Here is a 22,155-nt window from a genome sequence, read left to right on the forward strand (position 1 = left end):
CTCTGTTTGGCTCAGTGCTTTTTCCTTGGCTAAACTCATCATTTAAAAATTGTATTCGTATTTAAGGATCCCATACAAGTTTGTAATTTAAGCAACGTGTTCAAGAAGGCATTTCTGCAAAAATAAAGTTTTAAAGAATGGCCCAACTGTGAAGTAGGAAGTGGCGTCTAATGGCTTAGATCCTCTAACCGGTCACATATAAAATCAAGTGTTTTGTCTAATTTGCCAAGCCAAGTCTTGGGTTGGCGCATTGGTGCAACCAGTATTAAAGTGTGCAAGTAAATATGCCAACTGCAACCGGGTAACCTCCCCTCAGTGTTAAAATTAAAATGATCCAATAGGACTTAATTGGCTGGTTACCCAGACACAGCTTAAACCTAGTCTTGGACAAAGAAGCACTTTCAATGGAGAATATTACGTTTTTTAGCCCAGGACTAGACTTAAACCCATTATTATAATAATAATAATAATAATAATAATTAATAATAATAATTAATAATAACAAATAATAATAATAATAATAATAATAATAATTAATAATAATAATAAATAATAATAATAATAATTATTATTATTATTAATAATAATAATAATAATACTACTAATTAATAATAATAGTTAATAATAATAATAATAAATAATAATAATAATAATAAAAGGAAACAATGTGAAATCAACCCTTACCTTTTCTGCGGACTGCGCTGTCCCAAAGAAGATGGGTATGAAGGCTAGCCAGACTATACAAGTGGTATACATGGTGAATCCAATGGGTTTAGCCTCGTTAAAGCTCTCCGGGACGCCCCGCGTCTTGATGGCGTACACTGTACACGTGACCATGAGTAGGATGCTATAACCCAACGAGCATATAATCTGCAGGTCGGTGATGTCACATTTCAGTACTCCTCTGGCTTGGTCGGGGTTGACGGTTTTCTGTTCGTCGTAGTCGATGATGGTGTTGGGGGGGTCCACCCCGAACCAGATAAACACCCCCAGGAGCTGAATGGCAATCAGGCAAGTGGTTATAGCCAGCTGGGAGGTCGGGCTGATCAGCCTGGGTGCTGTCACCGACCTCTTACCCTCTTCGAAGATGCGGTAGATACGGTTTGTCTTGGTGAGGAGTGCCGCGTAGCTAATACACATACCGAGACCTAGGAAGATCCGTCGGAATGAACAGACGGCAACATCAGGCTTGGCAATCATGAGGAAGGTGATGATGTAACAGAGGAAGATCCCGGTGAGAAGGACGTAGCTCAGCTCGCGGCCCGACGCGCGCACGATGGGTGTGTCATTGTAGCGGACAAAGGTTGCCATGACGAAGATGGTGGCGATGATGCCCAGCATGGCGAGGAAGACAGGTATCACTGCCCAGGGGGAGTGCCACTCCAGCTTCACGATGGGGATGGGCTGGCATGCCGTCCTTTGAATAGATTGATTGATTAAGTATGTTTTATTTGACAATTTAAAAAATACACATACTGACGACAAGAAGACAAGCAGTACTGTACTGCACTGTAAAACATATTTTGTAATAAAACTACTATTTCAAGGATAGCACTAAAACGTTATAGAATTTTCTAGGGTTAAACAATTCCTGAAACTTTCCCAATATTCCCAGGTCTTCCAGAAATCCCTGGGAATTTTGGGAACATTTGTGTAATTTTGCAAGCCTTAATTAACTTATTTCTATAGTGTTCCTGACTGTCACCTGTTGGGGTTGGGCCTCATGTTGTAGGAGCACAGCTTGCAGGATGTTGCATCATATTGATACTGGTAGCCATCACAGGGCTCACAGTGCCAGCAACACGGCATGCCTTTCACTGCCTTCTTCCTCTCTCCTGTCCTGCAGGGCAGACTACACACAGAGCTGGGAATCTCTGTCTGTCCGTTAGGCCACTGCATGTCCTCAATCTGGAACACAGGATGGATGCGGTAGGTTAGACAGGAGTAGAACAATGAAAATTACTTTTTTTTAAGAACAAAGTATTTTTGATTTGATTTTATCCAGTCGGATTTGAGTTTACATTATCCCACATTACATCACTAAGTCTTGTGCAATGCCGTGTATCATTTACGTTTTACTGACACATTTTGTAAGACAAAAATAAACAATCCAATACACTGCACTAGGAAGCACAGAAAGAAGCCCTGGAGTGACTGCTGTGATTTCACAGTGCAGTGGACCCGCAATGCAGTGGACCCTTAATCCCTTCCCTACCCATACAGCAATTGGTTAGATGTCAATGTCCTCACTCAGTAAAGCCTGTCACTCAGAGCAAATATGAAAATTCTCAACTTCCTCCAAGAGAGGCAAAAAAGCGATCAGGTTGAACAGGACGAGCAGGACGAACAGGACGAGCAGGTTGAACAGGACGAGCAGGTTGAACAGGACGAGCAGGTTGAACAGGACGAGCAGGTTGAACAGGACGAGCAGGTTTAACAGGACGAGCAGGACGAACAGGACGAGCAGGTTGAACAGGACGAGCAGGTTGAACAGGACGAGCAGGTTGAACAGGACGAGCAGGTTGAACAGGACGAGCAGGTTGAACAGGACGAGCAGGTTGAACAGGTTGAGCAGGTTGAACAGGTTGAGCAGGTTGAACAGGACGAGCAGGTTGAACAGGACGAGCAGGTTGAACAGGACGAGCAGGTTGAACAGGACGAGCAGGTTGAACAGGACGAGCAGGACGAACAGGACGAGCAGGTTGAACAGGACGAGCAGGTTGAACAGGACGAGCAGGTTGAACAGGACGAGCAGGTTGAACAGGACGAGCAGGTTGAACAGGACGAGCAGGTTGAACAGGACGAGCAGGTTGAACAGGACGAGCAGGACGAGCAGGACGAACAGGACAAGCAGGTTGAACAGGACGAGCAGGTTGAACAGGACGAGCAGGTTGAACAGGACGAGCAGGTTGAACAGGACGAGTAGGTTGAACAGGACGAGTAGGTTGAACAGGACGAGTAGGTTGAACAGGACGAGCAGGTTGAACAGGACGAGCAGGTTGAACAGGACGAGCAGGTTGAACAGGACGAGCAGGTTGAACAGGACGAGCAGGTTGAACAGGACGAGCAGGTTGAACAGGACGAGCAGGTTGAACAGGACGAGCAGGGTGAATAGGACGAGCAGGTTGAACAGATTGAACAAGCAGCAGTGAATGAGGTGGAGAGTGCAGAACAGACTGAAAGTCATTCGCAGCAGCAGAGTTAGCCACAGGTTTACCCATTCTACAGGTAAATATGCTTGGCCCATGTCTGTTATTATTACAGTTGAAGTCAGAAGTTAACATACACTTAGGTTGGAGTCATACACTTAGGTTGGAGTCATCACTCATTTTTCAACCACTCCACACATTTCTTGTTAACAAACAACATTTTATGCAAGTCGGTTATTACATCTACTTTGTGCATGACAAGTAATTTTTCCAACAATTGTTTACAGACAGATTATTTCACTTATAATTCACTGTATCACAATTCCCGTGGGTCAGAAGTTTACATACACTAAGTTGACTGCCTTTAAACAACTTGGAAAATTACAGAAAATTATGTTTTGGCTTTAGAAGCTTCTGATAGGCTAATTGACATAATTTGATTCAATAATTTGATTCCAGCTCATCAAGGAAGAAGGCACTGCTACAAAACCACCATAAAAAGCCAGACTACGGTTTGCAACTGCACATGGGGACAAAGATTGTACTTTTTGGACAAATGTCCTCTGGTTTGATGAAACAAAAATATACATGTTTGGCCATAATGACCACCGTTATGTTTGGATGAAAAAGGGGGAGGCTTGCAAGCCGAAGAACACTATCCCAACCGTGAAGCACGAGGGTGGCAGCATCATGTTGTGGGGGTGCTTTGCTGCAGGAGGGACTGGTGCATCTTACAAAATAGATTGTATCATGAGGCAGGAAAATTATGTGGTTATATTGAAGCAACATTTAAGACAGTCAGGAAGTTAAAGCTTGGTCGCAAATGGGTCTTCCAAATGGACAATGACCCCAAGCATACTTCCAAAGTTGTGGCAAAATGGCTTAAGGACAACAAAGTCAAGGTATTGGAGTGGCCATCAAATTACTTTCTCTATTATTGTTGCTTTGTCAAGAGGTTATCCTGTATGTAAGCATTTCATTGCAATGTTTACTTCATGTTTATCACGTGTACATGACAAGTAAACAAACTTGAACTTAGAAGGGAAAGGCGAGGGCAGCCAGAAAGAGAGGGGGAAATATGTCCAGCTTTGTGGTTAGATTGTAGGTGAACAAAACATTGACTTTAAAAACTTCTTATGGCTGCAAGGCAGTGTTGAGTAGCCAGTGAAATCGTGCCCATTTCAAACAGCCTCCTACTCAAATCTTGCTCGTACAATATGGATATTATTATTCTTTTTGGATAGAAAAAACTTTCTAGTTTCTAAAACAGTTGGAATTTTTTCTCTGAGTGAAACAGAAGTCCTTCTGCAGCACTTTTCCTGACCAGGAAGTGAAATGTCAGAAATCGATGCTCTTTTCAACTTGATGCCTATACCTGGTCTTGACACTTAGGAGTCTACTTACACTCTATACGCCTTCCTATTGGTGTAAAGAGGGTGTGAGAGAAGATTTTTTTTTTGCTCCTCTTGGTCTGTGGTGGAAAAAAACCTATTTCTTTGACGTGACCGTCCACTTCCGGTACTCTGAAGGAAGTGGGATTGACTTCTGTTTTGCCTTGGTAACGAACGGCTAACGTCTCCGGCTCAATTTTTTTTTGATACATGTGACCATATCATCGTAATGTATGTTTTTTCAATATAGTTTAATCAGATTATTGAAACTTTTTTCGGGAGTTTTACCGTGTTCCGTCCTCTGACTGTGTTTACGTTGGAGAAATGTGCCACTCGGCTAGTGCCAATGCTAATTGAAGAGGGAAATTTGCCATTCTGAATCCAAACAACGACTCATCTGGACAGAGGACACCTTCAACATTCTGATGAAAGATCAGCAAAAGTAAGACCCATTTTATGATGTTATTTCATATATCTGTCGTGCATGTGAACTGGCCGTGGGCGCCCAATTATTTCTGTCTATTGTAGCTACGCTAATATAGCGATACATTTTGTTTTCGCTGTAAAACATTTAATAAATCGGAAATATTGTTTGGAATCACAAGATGCCTGTCTTTCAATTGCTGCAGACTATGTATTTTTCAGAAATGTTTTATGATGAGTAATGAGCTATTTGACGTTGGTGTCTGTAAATATTATGGCTGCTTTCGGTTAAATTTAATAAATCGGAAATATTGTTTGGAATCACAAGATGCCTGTCTTTCAATTGCTGCAGACTATGTATTTTTCAGAAATGTTTTATGATGAGTAATTAGCTATTTGACGTTGGTGTCTGTAAATATTATGGCTGCTTTCGGTGCAATTTCTGATGGTGGCTGCAATGTAAACTATGGTTTATACATGAAATATGCAAATTTTTCGAACAAAATATATGCTATACAATAAATATTTTATCAGACTGTCATCTGATGAATTTGTTTCTTGGTTAGTGGCTATTTATATCTTTATTTGGTCGAATTGGTGATAGCACCTGATGGAGTAAGAAACTGATGGAGTTAGAAAAGTTGTGTCTTTTGCTAACGTGGTTAGCTAATAGATTTACATATTTTTTCTTACCTGTAAAACATTTTAAAAATCGGACATGTTGGCTTGATTCACAAGATGTGCACCTTTCATCTGGTGTCTTGGACTTGTTAATGTGTGAAAGTTAAATATTTAAAAGAAATATCTTTTGAATTTCGCGCCCTGCACTTTGAGCTGGATGTTGTCATAAGTGTACCGGTGTCGGGCTGCCCCCCTAACAGGTTAAATATGTGTCCTCAAATGTCAATCTCTCATTAGCTGGTAGAGGTCTAATAACATATTCCTTTCTTTTTGTACTTTTTCCATGATATCCAATTGGTAATTACAGTCTTGGCCCATCACTGCCTCAGAAGAGGCGAAGGTCTGAGAGCCATCCGTCCTCCAACCCCGCCAAGCAGCACTGCTCGCTTAATTAACCCGGAAGACCGTACAGCTGGCAAACGAAGTCAGCGTGCATGCGCCCAGCCGCTAGGACAAGGACATCCCAACCGGCTAAACCCTCCCCTAACCTGGACGACGCAGGGCCAATTGTGTGCCGCCTCATGGGTCTTCCGGGCGCGGCCGGCTGCGACACAGCCTGGGATTGGACCCGGGTCTGTAATGACGCCTTTAGCACTCCAGTTCAGTGCCTTAAACTGGTGCGCCACTCGGGAGGCTTAACTTATTCCATTCTACAGGTATTTTTACAGGTATTTTTTGGGGGTTAAGGGGCCTTTAAATTCATATAGCTTACGGCCCTCAAACTCAACTCTGGACATCAAAGCTAGTTCCACTGTTTATTTTTATTTTTTTCTTGTTCCCCTCTAACTGATTTAGACCTGCACACCATGTGAGTGCAATTAATTATCATATCGAAATAGACCAGGCTCTGGACCTCGTAGGGTAAGTGTTGAATACTCTTGGCACAGGATCATTGTAGCTTCCTATCTGTCATGTTTGGAGTTGTGTTGCTCTGTTATATGTGCCCTTTAATTTGTCTTTACATTTGAGTTGCCCTGGTCATGTCAGTACACCGTAACTTTAAAACAAACTACTGACATGTTGCTATTTAGCATATGAGCCAAGGAGGAAGACAGATGAAAAGGCCCTTGAGAACAGCAGCAGCCAGGGAAGACGATACTTTAGGTGACACCCCAAAACAAGTTAAGCTACCCCTGTATCCCCTTGACCCCATTCTGATGAGAAACTAGAGACACACCAGACAAGACTTAGAGACAGCAACAGAAGAGTAGGATAAGATGGAGAGAGACACAACTGACAAGACAGAGACATCAACAGAAGAGTAGGATAAGATGGAGAGAGACACAACCGACAAGACAGAGTAACAGAAGAGTAGGATAAGATGGAGAGAGACACAACCGACAAGACTTAGAGACAACAACAGAAGAGTAGGATATGATGGAGAGAGACGCACCAGACACGACAGAGACATCAACAGAAGAGTAGGATAAGATGGAGAGACACAACCGACAAAACAGAGCAACAGAAGAGTAGGATAAGATGGAGAGAGACAACCGACAAGACAGAGCTACAGAAGAGTAGGATAAGATGGAGAGACACACCAGAAGAACAGAAGAGGATAGACAAAGGAGACAATAACATACAAGAAACTGAGACCACAACAGACATAACCCATACAGCAACAGACAGAGAGAAAGAGACAGAGAGAACAGAGGTGGGTTCAGCACACAGTAGACTGTATCACCTCAAGCTGCTCTATAGATTAAAATTAGTTTCATTTATTTGCACAAATTATAACAGGTGAAATACAGATAGTGAAAAAGTTAAACATGGTTTACAAATAATTCCCAGGTGAAAAAGCCTGTGAAATTACTATTAAAACAATTGTTTACTTTTAGTGTGTGTGTGTGTGTGTGTGTGTGTGTGTGTGTGTGTGTGTGTGTGTGTGTGTGTGTGTGTGTGTGTGTGTGTGTGTGTGTGTGTGTGTGTGTGTGTGTGTGTGTGTGTGTGTGTGTGTGTGTGTGTGTGTGTGTGTGTGTGTGTGTGTGTGTGTGTGTGTGTGTGTGTGTGTGTGTTTGAGAGAGAGAGAGAGAGAGAGAGGGTGTTTTTGGTACTGCTAGATTCTTTAATCAGTTTGACTCATTGAACAGGGTCTGAGTGTATGTTTGAAGTTATCGGGGTGATGAGAGGTGTTGGGTTTGCGCCAGACATAGCGTTTTCCATCATGGCCAAAAAGCTCAGTTTAGTCTCATCTAACCAGAGTACCTTCTTCCATATGTTTGGGGAGTCTCCCACATGCCTTTTGGCGAACACCAAACGTGTTTGCTTATTTTTTTCTTTAAGCAATGGCTTTTTTTTCTGGCCTCTCTTCCGTAAATCCCAGCTCTGTGGAGTGTACGGCTTAAAGTGGTCCTATGGACAGATACTCCAATCTGCGCTGTGGAGCTTTGCAGCTCCTTCGGGGTTATCTTTGGTCTCTCTGTTGCCTCTCTGATTAATGTCCTCCTTGCCTGGTCTGTGAGTTTTGGTGGGCGGCCCTCTCTGGGCAGGTTTGTTGTGGTGCCATATTCTTTTCAATTTTAAATAATGCATTTAACGGTGCTCTGTGGGATGTTCAAAGTTTCTGATATAAATTGTTTTACCAAACCCTGATCTGTACTTCTCCACAACGTTGTCCCTGACCTGTTTGGAGAGCTCCTTGGTCTTCATGGTGACGCTTGCTTGGTGGTGCCCCTTTCTTAGTGTTGTTGCAGACTCTGGGGCCTTTCAGAATAGGTGTATATATGCACTTAGATCATGTGACAGATCATGTGACACTTAGATTGCACACAGGTGGACTTTATTTAACTAATTATGTGACTTCTGAAGGTAATTGGTTGAACCAGATCTTATTTAGGGGCTTCGTAGCAAAGGGGGTGAATACATGTGCACACACCACTTTTCCGTTTTTTTTTTTTTTTTAATATAAAAAAATATATATAATAATGAATTTCACTTCAACAATTTGGACTATTTTGTGTATGTCCATTACATGAAATCCAAATAAAACTCAATTTAAATTACAGGTTGTAATGCAACAACATAGAAAAAACCTACACCTGTTGTATTCAGCATTTCACTGTGAGGTCTACTACACCTGTTGTAGTCAGCATTTCACTGTGAGGTCTACTACACCTGTTGTATTCAGCATTTCACTGTAAGGTTTACTACACCTGTTGTATTCAGCATTTCACTGTAAGGTCTACTACACCTGTTGTAGTCAGCATTTCACTGTGAGGTCTACTACACCTGTTGTATTCAGCATTTCACTGTAAGGGCTACTACACCTGTTGTATTCAGGATTTCACTGTAAGGTCTACTACACCTGTTGTTTTCAGCATTTCACTGTGAGGTCTACTACACCTGTTGTATTCAGCATTTCACTGTAAGGTCTACTACACCTGTTGTAGTCAGCATTTCACTGTAAGGTCTACTACACCTGTTGTATTCAGCATTTCACTGTAAGGTCTACTACACCTGTTGTATTCAGCATTTCACTGTAAGGTCTACTACACCTGTTGTATTCCGTGCATGTGACAAATACAAATTGATTTGATTTATTACCCATAAAACCTAGCAGTCAAACAAGGAAATGGTTCCAATAGTCTTCCCACCATTTTTCCCATGGTGGATTTTAGAAACACTTAAAATAAGTGCTATGAAGTTTTGATAACGTATAATTCTCTCTGGGAAAAGGTGACATCATCAACGTATTCACCTGTATTTACCCCCCCCCCCCCCCCCCCCCCCCCCCCCCAAGATTAAATGCTAAGTAGTTGCTCATGTGGCTATCATAAAGAACAACAAATGCCATGATGATATGAACGAGATAGCTGAATCGAGGCTAAGGTAAGAATCTCTGGATTAACTATCTAATGTTAGCTCCATTTAGTAATGCATAAATTCACTAAACTTCTTTAAATTGACAATTTTGTTAACTGTTTTGTGCAAGTTTTAATTTGACACGATAACTGTTAGCAAAAGTTTCAGATAGAGATGACCTGAAGGTGCTTGCAGGGATTTGTAGTTTTGTATGATGTCTACTTTGATAGCAGTATTTTCAGATCTGAGAATAAATAGACCCGATTTATTGATAAAAGTCACCTTGTCCGAGAGAGATTTACAAGGTTATCATAACGTCACGCCAGACATGAAACACAGCCCTTATTTTAAAATTCTCTATTGGAAAAATGAGTGGTGGAAAAAAAACGATTGGTACCATTTCCCTGTTTAACTGTTAGGTTGTGTGGGTATTATGACACCTCCACTGTGGGGCTCATCTATGCTTCGTCTAACACAGTGACAACCACAGATAACAAAAATGATTTAGTCCAATCAATGTCAGCTGAATATGATGTGGCTGTCCATGGTACTGATTTCTCTGTATGTGTGTGTGTGTGGGTTCGTGCAAGTAGATAAAATATGTTGACTCACCCTACTTGTAGAGAAAACGCCAATGACATCCTCCTCTCTTTCATGTTGACGAAACGGTTTATGACTCTGTCATACACGCTTGTAGTTTTTGTTGTCCTAGGCTAAAACGCTTGTTTGCTAGCCAAACGTCCTGTCATGGGCAACGGTGCACCAGGCCAGCTAGTTCACATTAGCCTACTACATCTAGCTATATTTTCAACTTCCATCCTCTCAGGCCAGGGGCACAATGCATTTTTTTTAAATGTATTATTATTTTTTTAAACATTTATTTAACCTATGGTTGAATCAGAATCACCGTTATAATTATTGGCCAGTACGAAAAATTAAGTAAAACCACAGGAGACTGAAAGATTTGGCATGGGTCCTCAGATCGCCAAAAGGTTCTACAGCTGCACCATCGAGAGCATCCTGACTGGTTGCATCACTGCCTGGTATGGCAACTGCTCGGCCTCCGACCGCAAGGCAGAACATCTAATCAAATGACTACCAAGACTATTTGCATCCTCCCCTCTCCCCCTCTTTTACACCGCTGCTACTCTCTGTTGTTATCATCTATGCATAGTCACTTTAATAACTCTACCTACATGTACATATTACCTCAACTAACCGGTGCCCCCACACATTGACTCTGTACCGGTACCCCTCCCCTGTATATAGTCTCACTATTGTTATTTTACTGCTGCTCTTTAATATCTTGTTACTTTTATTTCTTCTTCTTATCCATATTTTTTAAAACTGCATTGTTGGTTAGGGGCTCGTAAGTAAGCATTTGTATTTGGTGCATATGACTTATACCATTTGATTTGATTTGAAGTCCAAATCTTTATCTCCATCCATGCCTAATTTAGTAAAGGGACAATGTTAGCCAGTTAGCCAGCCACCGGAGGACAACGAGACAATGAGATGCAACAATTCAAGTTTTCTGTCAATGACGTTTGGCTTCTGATGTGATTGGTGTGAAGCCAAATACAAACTGGCTTCCCTTTGTACTTTTTTTTGGTCCGCCAGGACCATTCACAGCTATTATTTCATATTTATTTTATCAAGGGAGGCCAAATTCTCGCTGGCTTGCCTTGCATTCAATGCTACGGGCAGCAACAATGTCATACTCTTTTTTGACCAGACAGCTGTTGAGTTCGCTTGGATTGCTTTCTCCGGTGAGATACATTCAGCTTCCTGCAAATTTTAGGACATTTATAAAAAAAAACAGAGAGGCAAAAGATAAAATATTTACGATGTTATTATCTTTTCATGGTGATTTTTCCTTGGCAACCATGTTTGTGGAAGCATGACTTTCCTCGACATCCACGAACACACGACACTGACGGTTAGTGACATTTTGTCTTTTCAAATATTGCATGACACATATGTTTAAAAAATGCAGTCTACTAGTCAGGCTGACCAGTGCCCATAATCCTTAGTTTCCATCCCTGGTTAGGAGTAAAACAATCCAAAATAACAGTTTATAACTGAATTATATATTGTTCATGATCAAAGTTCTCATAAATCATTACACTGCATTGGCATCACAGTTTTAGCCTATCCACACATTATTGCCTAACTGGCTAACTGCAAACAACTTTATCCAAGTAAATACATTTTAATGTCTTAATTTAGCCTTTTTCTGTAAATGTTCATGATTGCCAAGGGATATTTTTACGTTGTTAGCTTCATTAACCAATGGACACAATAATAGATTTCAATTGTATGTACTGATATCAAGCCGTATGAAAGGGATGATTGAGTCTTATGTCTTCATCTTTCAATTATCTTTCACAAATCTTTCATCTTTCACAATAAAAACAAACAATAACTTGGCTCTATTTTATTCCAGCACTATTTCATCAAAATGTACTGTAAATTAATAAAACAATCACTTTAGACCATAATTATTGGTTGATTGACTGAGCAAGTGGATACATTCCCTCTGGGTGATGTAAATCAACTAGAGAATCACAAATATTCCTTCAGAGAAGGGATAAGGAGAGATACTGACATGCAGTGTCATGCCCTGACCGTAGAGATCATTTTTATGTCTCTATTTTGGTTTGGTCAGAGTGTGAGTTGGGGTGGGTATTCTATGTTCTATTATTTGTATTTCTATGTTTTGGGTTCTCAATCAGGGACAACTGTCTATCGTTGTCGCTGATTGAGAACCATACTTAGGTAGCCCTTTTTCCCACCTGTCTTTGTGGGAAGTTGACTTTGTTTGTGGCACATAGCCCTTAAGCTTCACGATTTGTTTTGTATTGTTTATTGTTTTGTTCGGCGTCTTTTCTAATAAAAATAAATTGTACGCTCACCACCCTGCACCTTGGTCCACTTCATTCAAGGGCCGTGACATGCAGTGCCTTCAGAAAGTATTCACAGCCTTGTCTTTTACCACATTTGGTTATGTTACAGCCTGAATTCAAAATGGATTAAATCAAAATTAAACATCTACACACAATACCCCATAATGACAAAGTGGAAACGTATTTTTAGATTAATAATAGATTTAATAGAATTAATAATAATTAAAATATAATTAATAGATTTAATAGATAAATAGAAAGGTGAATTCACCTCCCAGTTTCTGGTGGAAAGCAGACTGAACCAGGTTTTCCTCTAGGATTTTGACTGTGCTAAACTCTATTCTGCCTATTTTTTTTTATCCTGAAAAACTCTGCCAGTCCTCAATGATGACAAGCATACCCATAACATGATGTAGCCACCACTATGATTGAAAATATAGAGACTGGTACTCAGTAATGCGTTGTATTGGATTTGCACCAAACATAAGACTCAGTATTCAGAGCAAAAAGTGTATTGCTTTGCCACAATTTTTTACAGTATTCCTTCAGTGCCTTGTTTCAAAAAGGATGCATGTTTTGGAATATTTGTTTTCTATACAGGCTTCCTCCTTAACTCTGTCAATTAGGTTAGTATTGTGGAGTAACTACAATGTTGTTGATCCATCCTCAGTTTTCTCCTATCACAGCCATTAAACTCTGTAACTGTTTTAAAGTCACCATTGGCCTTCCCTTTCTCTATGGCAGGTATTCTGCAGGGGTACACGGAATGCCGTCTGGGTAATAAAAATGTGATTCACATTTAAAAAAAAAAAAAAAAAAACATTTTCAAACATTCCATTTATATTTTCCAACGGGGCTATACATTTGGGTGAGTTTTTTTAATTGCCTGAGTAGCCTCGTTTCACTGCCAAAAATGAATTAAACCATCTAGAATTCTGCGAAATAACAACACAATGTCAAATACAGGTATCCTAGTCAAATAATGAACATCCAATCACATTAACCGTTACTCTCTCGCGGGAACTCCACTAATGGTCCGTATGTAGCCAAACGTAGCTGCTCATGTTGGTATCTGTACTGATGGAGCAAAAGCCATGTCAGGGAGACATAGTGGAGTGGTAACGCTCGTGCAAGCAGTTGCTCCCGACGCCGCTTGGGTAGAACTGCAGCATCCACAGAGAGGCTCTTGCTGCCAAGGGAATGCCTGACAGCTTGAAAGAGGTTTTGGACACTACAGTGAAAATTGTTAACTTTGTTAAAGCAAGGCACCTGAACTCTCGTGTATTTTCTGCACTATGCAATGCTATTTGTTTTATAAAATAAAAAATTATATTTCACCTTTATTTATCCAGGTAGGCTAGTTGAGAACAAGTTATAATTTACAACTGCGACCTGCCAGAGTTACACATAAACAAACGTAACACAATAGAAAAATCTACGTACAGTGTGTGCAAATGTAGAAAAGTAGGCAATAAATAGGCCATAGAGGTGAAATAATTACAATTTAGCATTAACCCTGGAGTGATAGATGTGTAGATGATGATGTGTAAGTAGAGATACTGGGGTGCAAGAGAGCAAGAGCTGCCCATATCAATAGCAATGACATGGGCAGCGACCATGTAACGCTTTTACAACATACAGAAGTGCGCTGGTTATCAGGGGGCAAAGTATTGACACAATTTTTTGAATTGAGAGATGAGCTTAAAGTTTTCTTTACTGACCATCATTTTCACTTGTCTGACCGCTTGCATGATGATGAGTTTCTCACACGACTGGCCTATCTGGGTGATGTTTTTCTCGTCTGAATGATCTGAATCTAGGATTACAGGGACTCTCCGCAACTATTTTCAATGTGTGGGACAAAATTGAGGCTATGATTAAGAAGTTGGAGCTCCTCTCTGTCTGCATTAACAAGGACAACACACAGGTCTTTCCATCATTGTATGAATTTGTTGTGTGCAAATGAACTCAAGCTTACGGACAATGTCAAATGTGATATAGCGAAGGACCTGAGTGAGTTGGGTGTGTATTTACGCAGGTACTTTCCTGAAACAGATGACACAAACTGGATTTGTTATCCCTTTCATGCCCTGCCTACAGTCCACTTACCGATATCTGAACAAGAGTGCCTCATTGAAATTGCAACAAGCGGTTCTGTGAAAATTGAATTTTATCAGAAGCCACTGTCAGATTTCTGGATTGAGCTGTGCTCAGAGTATCCTGCCTTGGCAAATCGTGCTGTTAAGACACTGATGCCCTTTGCAACCACGTACCTTTGTGAGAGTCGATTCTCGGCCCTCACTAGCATGAAAACTAAACACAGACACAGACTGTGTTTGGAAAATGAGACTGACTCTCTCCAATACAAGCCAACATTGCAGAGTTATGAGCATCCTTTCAAGCACACCCTTCTCATTAACTGCTCCCTAACAAAGCAGAGTGAAGGTATGACTCTTTACACCTGCTCCCTAACAAAGCAGAGTGAAGGTATGACTCTTTACACCTGCTCCCTAACAAAGCAGAGTGAAGGTATGACTCTTTACACCTGCTCCCTAACAAAGCAGAGTGAGGGTATGAAAGAGATGAAACGTGGATAAAAAAATATTTAATTGGCTTGCCTTGGGCTCTGTTTTTGAAATATATATATATTTTTTTATGTATGACAGCGATTCCACACTTTGCCATGATGCACGTTGCGTGAGAAAAATATGATTTGTATTTTATGTGATATTTCATTACGTTCTTAGCCTACTATAAAATGTTTGTTGACTCAGATCAGGTTAGCCTAACAGTGTGTCTTGTCAAAACAACTATTGATTTCATATGCCTGGCACGGCCATCAAGGATGCACAGACCAGTAAACTCAAACAATTGCCATTCTATTCTTTTGAAAATACATTTTATTAGTGCTTATAATGTTTCTTAGGACCTGTCTAAAAACAAATGAATAATGGATATTCTCAGTGTTGGTGTATATTCAATGGATTTACTAAAAATAGACGTCCACCCACATCCGCCCAAGTCTACTCCCACTCCTACACTCGCCGACATGTGCACGGGAGATATGAAAGGCTTAAACACAATTGGGATGAATTGGGCTCTAAAAAACAATGGCATATATATATATATATTTTACAGGCAACATACCGTAAAATCTGCCTGTAAAAGGGTCATGAATATTATAAATAAGATGAAGGGATTTTCCTTTTTATTGTATAACCTAACCTAGAATAACTCTGGGCACTAGTTAAAGACAATGCAGTTCAAATTGAACTAGGGCCCAGTCTGGAAACATTCCCTGCTCTACTTTTGAGACCCAGGCAGATTAGATTTTAGTTTAAAAGCATGGTAAAACTTTTAATTTACAACTTGTGTGTTTTCCATAACAAACCCACACGACTATGCCTCTCTCAGGAAACTGCCTGGCTGTTTGTCTGTCACCTGAGGACAAATTAGCATTTTTCTGATGCGATAGTAAATATGAGTTCAATATATTGATAAAAGTCACATTGTCTAAGAGAGATTTACAAGGTTATCAAAATGTCATGCCAGGGTAAGCATACACTAAACACAGCCCTTATTTGAAGTGGTTCTAAAATTGTCTATGGGAAGAATGAATGGTGGGGAAATGATTGGTACCATTTCTCTGTTTGACTGCTAGGTTTTATGGGTATTATGACACCTCCACTGTGGGGCTCTATTTCAACATAATCTAATCACCTAGGCTTAATATTATACAGTGACAACTAAAAGCTACCAAAAAAAAACGATTTAGTTCAATCAACGTCAGCTGAATATGATGTGGCTGTCCATGGTACTGATTTACATGTGTGTTTACAAGAAGAAAAAACAATGATGACTCACCCTAATTGTAGACAAATGCCATCCTCCTCTCTTTCATATTGCCTAAATGGTCTATGACTCAGTCATACACGGTTTTTAGTTATCGATGTCCTAGGCTAAAATGCTTATTCGCTAGCCAAACGTCCGTTCGTGGGCAACGGTGCACCAGGCCAGCTAGTTCACGTTAGCCTAACGTTACTACATCTAGCTACATGTTCAACTTCAATCCATTCTAGCCAGAGGCACAAACCCACAAAACTATGCCTCTCCAACTCTGAGTGAGGAAACTGCTGACTTTCTGTCACCTGGGGACTGGGGGAATGAAATAAATCCACATGTCCTTTTACGCATTCGGCAGGAAGGCTGATTGGTCAGGCATTCCAGTTCCCCAAAAACAGCAACAACAGAAGAACAACTCAGAGAAGCCTTCTAATCTACTTCCTGAAAGACATGCTGAACAAGAAAAAAAACATGATATACATACGTCTGTCTGTCTGTCTGTCTGTCTGTCTGTCTGTCTGTCTGTCTGTCTGTCTGTCTGTCTGTCTGTCTGTCTGTCTGTCTGTATGTCTGTCTGTCAAAGAGGAAAGGAGGAGTCAAAGAGGAAAGGAGGAGTCAAAGAGGAAAGGAGGAGTCTTCGTCTGCTGTCATTGTGCCTCCAGCGTACACTCTCTTATCGCTCTCAGCCAGACCCCCACCTCTCTGTCTCTCTGTGTCTCTCTGTGTCTCTCTGTGTCTCTCTGTGTCTCTATGTGTGTCTCTGTGTCTCTATGTGTCTCTCTGTGTGTCTCTATGTGTGTCTCTGTGTGTCTCTCTGTGTGTCTCTATGTGTCTCTCTATGTGTCTCTCTATGTGTCTCTCTGTGTCTCTGTGTGTCTCTGTGTGTCTCTGTGTGTCTCTGTGTGTCTCTGTGTGTCTCTGTCTCTGTCTCTGTCTCTGTCTCTGTCTCTGTCTCTGTCTCTGTCTCTGTCTCTGTCTCTCTCTCTCTCTCTCTCTCTCTCTCTCTCTCTCTCTCTCTCTCCTCTCTCTCTCTCTCTCTCTCTCTCTCTCTCTCTCTCTCTCTCTCTCTCTCTCTCTCTCTCTCTCTCTCTCTCTCTCTCTCTCTCTCTCTCTCTCTCTCTCTCTCTCTCTGTCTCTCTCTCTCTCTCTCTCTCTCTCTCTCTGTCTCTCTGTCTCTCTGTCTCTCTGTCTCTCTGTCTCTCTGTCTCTCTGTCTCTGTCTCTGTCTCTGTCTCTGTCTCTCTGTCTCCCTGTCTCCCTGTCTCTCTGTCTCCCTGTCTCTCTGTCTCCCTGTCTCTCAGCATTTTCCTGGTTCTCATCTCACATCCCACCCTCCATCCATGTATCCCTCCATTGCCTCCCACTCACTCTCTCCATCCACCTGCTCAGTAGATAAACAGCAACATTACAGGGAAAATCTGTCAATCTGAAACACATCTCAAAAGCACATCTCTCCACGTTGTGAGATATCCACATGCACGTAAATGCACGTCCCCTGTCCTGCATTCGTAATCAGATATATGACATAGTACCTACGATTATAAATACTCTCAAAAGCTTTACTAGTGTTTAGTCTCTCGGGACATCCTTAACCTTAATCTCATACACCCAGAACTAAAATATTGCGTAATTTCATCAGATGCTCGATTAAATTCTGGGGGGGGTGTTATAAAATGTACTAAGGCGACTAGTGAAGTCTCCACCCCTCTAAACAGAGAGACTCTCTCGCACATTTAAATGGTGATTTTTTTGTCCAATGATCAGTTCCTCATTAGGGGTCTCATCCCACAGCCTGTAGACAGCTGCTACTTTACAGTATGCTACATGCATCTGTCCCCAAGAGATTACCTTGTCATAAAATTGTAGGACACGATTCAGTCACAGGTGACTTGGTTCCCTTTCAGTCCGTCACTCGGTATTAACAACAAATAGGATTTGAAAGGAAATACATTTTTAGGTCCCCATTAGGATAGAAGAACACAACGTGTGTGTGTGCGTGTGTGTGCGTGGGTGTGCGTGTGTGTGTGTGTGTGTGTGTGTGTGTGTGTGCGTGTGCATATGAGTCATTGTATGTGTCAATGGAATTACTTCTCTCTCTATGGTGTGAGTGGAATGCCTTCATATATCAATGCAGCAACATTCTCTGTTTAATTACAATACCTCTGGGCTGAGTGTTTAGTTACTATACCTCTGGGCTGAGTGTTTAGTTAATATACCTCTGGGCTGAGTGTTTAGTTACTATACCTCTGGGCTGAGTGTTTAGTTAATATACCTCTGGGCTGAGTGTTTAGTTACTATACCTCTGGGCTGAGTGTTTAGTTATTATACCTCTGGGCTGAGTGTTTAGTTACTATACCTCTGGGCTGAGAGTTTAGTTACTATACCTCTGGGCTGAGTGTTTAGTTGCTATACCTCTGGGCTGAGTGTTTAGTTACTATACCTCTGGGCTGAGTGTTTGGTTACTATACCTCTGGGCTGAGTGTTTAGTTACTATACCTCTGGGCTGAGTGTTTAGTTACTATACCTCTGGGCTGAGTGTTTAGTTACTATACCTCTGGGCTGAGTGTTTAGTTACTATACTTCTGGGCTGAGTGTTTAGTTACTATACCTCTGGGCTGAGTGTTTAGTTACTATACCTCTGGGCTGAGTGTTTAGTTACTATACCTCTGGGCTGAGTGTTTAGTTACTATACCTCTGGGCTGAGTGTCTAGTTACTATACCTCTGGGCTGAGTGTTTAGTTACTATACCTCTGGGCTGAGTGTTTAGTTACTATACCTCTGGGCTGAGTGTATAGTTACTATACCTCTCACATTAATTTTCTCCATTTTTTACTCTTCAGCTCACCTGAAGGAGAACGTCTCATACAATTTACAAGCACTTAAAGACTAGGAGATTCGGCTCTGACTTAGGTGTCTGTTAGTGGTAAGAGAATACTTGTCCCCTTGATGTCAGTTTTGGGTCTTGGTATTGCTTTTTGTGCTTGCTAAATGTCTACCACTTCTTCTCTGTTTTGTGTAGCCAGTGCTTCCTCACATGAGTAAGATAGCCAGTGGTAAGAGTAAGCTCAAAAGCCTATCCATATGGATTTTAACCTCCGACCGGGCCCCAGGGCTTGTGGTGTCACAGTGAAAGTTAAAGATACTCACAAGTGTTGTCCTGTTTGCCTGGGGTGGAAACAGGCAAAGGCTGCCTTGGCTCGGGCCAGTTCTTGTGACCGGTGTCACCGGCTGAATTAAGACTTTGAGGTACTGCTGATTTCTTAGGACGATTGGGGTTACTGGAGAAGGCAACTCTCTTTGAAAAAAATGAACTGTGTGCGGCGGCCCTGAGGGAGAGAAAGGCCGTTTGGTTCCGGAGGACCAGTGTCATCTCTGGTTGACTATGTCACAAATAGCCTACCGATGCAAGGAGAATGTGTATTGGGTGTTAGGCTCAGCTTCGGAATCCATGCAATCCCTTCCGAGGATAAGCAAAAACAGGAAGTAGCAGTACTTTCTTGCTGTGTTCACGTCCTTTTGGGAACTCGTGCAATACGACCTTCCTGCTGGGAAAATGCACTTGAACGCCCCTCCACATCTTGACTATGACTAGGAGACATATGATATCTGGAAACCCGAACCTTTTCATATACAGGGCTTCGATGTCATGCACCACTGAGAAGGACGAACAGCGCCTTTTTATTTGGCTGTCAACGGTGACATTTTGAGTCATTTGGTGGACGCTCTTACCCTATGGCAGGGTTTTCCCAAACTCGGTCTTCGGGACCCTAAGGAGTGCACATTTAAGTTTTTTGCCCTAGCAAATCTGTGTAGTGTCAAGGCAAAACCCAAAACCTGCCCACCTTAGGATCCTGAGGACCGAGTTTAAGAAATTTGTCTTATGGTGTCCAATGGTAGCAGCTTTGGCGGCTAATACATTTGTTGCGTCCCGGCAGTTGGTTCATGTCCATCAATCTGAGGATGCATATTTTCAAGCATCTATAGTAGTTTTTATTTAACCTTAATAATTTAACGAGGCAAGTCAGTTAAGAAAAAAAATCTTATGTTCAATGATGGCCTAGGAACAGTGGGTTAACTATCTTGTTCAGGGGGCAGAACGACAGAGTTTTACCTTGTCAGCTCGGGGATTAGATCTTGCAATACCTGCCGCCCCACATCCGCACCACAAAATATTTCTGAGGTTTCACTTCAAGGACACCCTCTGTGAGGGGATTTGAATACATCTAAGTGGTGTTTGAGGGTTGGTGGCAGGTTGAAGGACATCCTCCTTTTCATAGCTCTTTGGTGGACATTTTGATGTTCTTGCAAGAGTTTTTATTTTATTTAATAAGAACATTTATTTTTCCACAGGTTTGTTTACATGGCAGCCATTTTGGCATGTTACACTTGGATTGACGGCTCTACACTGGGATCTCACCCTAATGGTAGTGCGGCTCCTGAAAGGAGGGCGTCGCCTCAGACCAGTGTCTAAGCCTATACGACCTATGGACCTTGGTCCTGGACACTCTGTGTCAGCCTCCGTTTTGAACCATTGGAGTCTCAGGACATAAAGGTCCTTCCTTTTCTAAAAGACCACCCTGCTCATGGACTTGGCATCAGCCAAGTGCGGTTGGGTGTCTCGAAAAAACAGTCAGTACACACTTCCTGTTTGGAGTTTGTGCCTGGCGACTCCAAAGTGAAGTTACAACCTAATACAGTTTGACCCCAAGGTTCTATCTCTATTTGACAGGTCTCTGGTTTTACAGCTTTCTCTTTCGTACCTCCTCCGTTTGCTTCTAGTAAACAATGGAGGTTGCATGGCCTCTGCATGTACAGTGCATTCGGAGACTATTCATACCCCTTCCCTTTTTCAACATTTTGTTATGTTATAGCCTTATTTTAAGATGGATTAAATTATATTTTTTACCTCATCAATGTACACACAATAACCCACAATGACATAAGATTTTTTTGGGGCATATTTATAAAAGACATACATTTGCTATGAGACTCGAAAGTGAGCTCACCAACACATTTCTGCAGATTTGAAGGTCCCCAAGAACACAGTGGCCTCCATCATTTTCAATTGGAAGAAGTTTGGAACCACCAAGACCCTTCCTAGAGCTGGCCGCCCGGACAAACTGAGTAATCATGGAAGAAGGGCCTTGGTCAGGGAGGTGACCAAGCTTGTAGCATCGTACCCAAGAAGAATCGAGGCTGTAATCGCTGCCAAATGTGCTTAATTAAACAAAGTACTGAGTAAAGGGTCTGAATAGTTTCGTAAATTTTATATTTCAGTTTTTTTTTTTTTATACATTTGCGAAAGCAGTTTTTGCTTTGTCATTATGGGGTATTGTGATGTCATTATGGGGTATTGTGATGTCATTATGGGGTATTGTGATGTCATTATGGGGTATTGTGATGTCATTATGGGGTATTGTGTGTAGATGGATGAGTTAAAAAAAAAAAAAAATTCAATCAATTTCAGACTTTCAGGTTGTTACATAACCAACAATTGTGAAAAAGTCAAGGTGTCTGAATACTTTCTGAATGCACTCGATATAGATACTGTAGGAACGAGGACATCTGCGTTTGTGACCAGCTTTTTGTCTGTTTTGCTAATCCAGCTCGGAGTAGTGCGCTTTCTAAGCAGTGTCTTTCTCATTGGATTGTGGAGGCCATCTCCAAAGTGTGACAGCAAAGGACAAAGGTTGCCTAGCACTGTGCGTGTTCATTCCATTAGGGGTGTGGTGGCTTCTCGGGTGTTGTTCAAGGGGCATGACGATTGGTGATATCTGTGCTGCAGCGAGTTGGTTACCTACCATACATTTTTTGTGAAGTTTTATCGCTTGGATGTACCTGCACCCAGTGTGGCTCATAGTGTTCTTAGGGCTGGTTCCTGGAGAGGGTGATAAGGACCACGCAGGTTGCACATTTTATCCGGGTAAAACACAGTTTCCTTCTGGGTTTGAGCCTTGGGCTG

At 41.5% G+C, this 22,155-nt stretch overlaps 1 protein-coding gene across 1 annotated transcript in view; it reads right to left on the minus strand.

Moving 5' to 3' along the window:
• LOC129851375 (metabotropic glutamate receptor 7-like) overlaps nucleotides 1-22,155 on the minus strand; it is a 446,516-nt gene that overhangs the window by 75,374 nt on the left and 348,987 nt on the right. The window contains exons 8-9 of the mRNA XM_055917878.1: nucleotides 1,706-1,908; nucleotides 685-1,417 (exon numbers count right to left, since the gene is read on the minus strand). Of these exons, the coding sequence (XP_055773853.1) occupies nucleotides 685-1,417; nucleotides 1,706-1,908 (936 nt within the window). The remainder of the gene's footprint in view (nucleotides 1-684; nucleotides 1,418-1,705; nucleotides 1,909-22,155) is intronic.

Source organism: Salvelinus fontinalis, chromosome 3 (genome assembly GCF_029448725.1).
Source record: "Salvelinus fontinalis isolate EN_2023a chromosome 3, ASM2944872v1, whole genome shotgun sequence".
NCBI lineage: Eukaryota > Metazoa > Chordata > Actinopteri > Salmoniformes > Salmonidae > Salvelinus > Salvelinus fontinalis.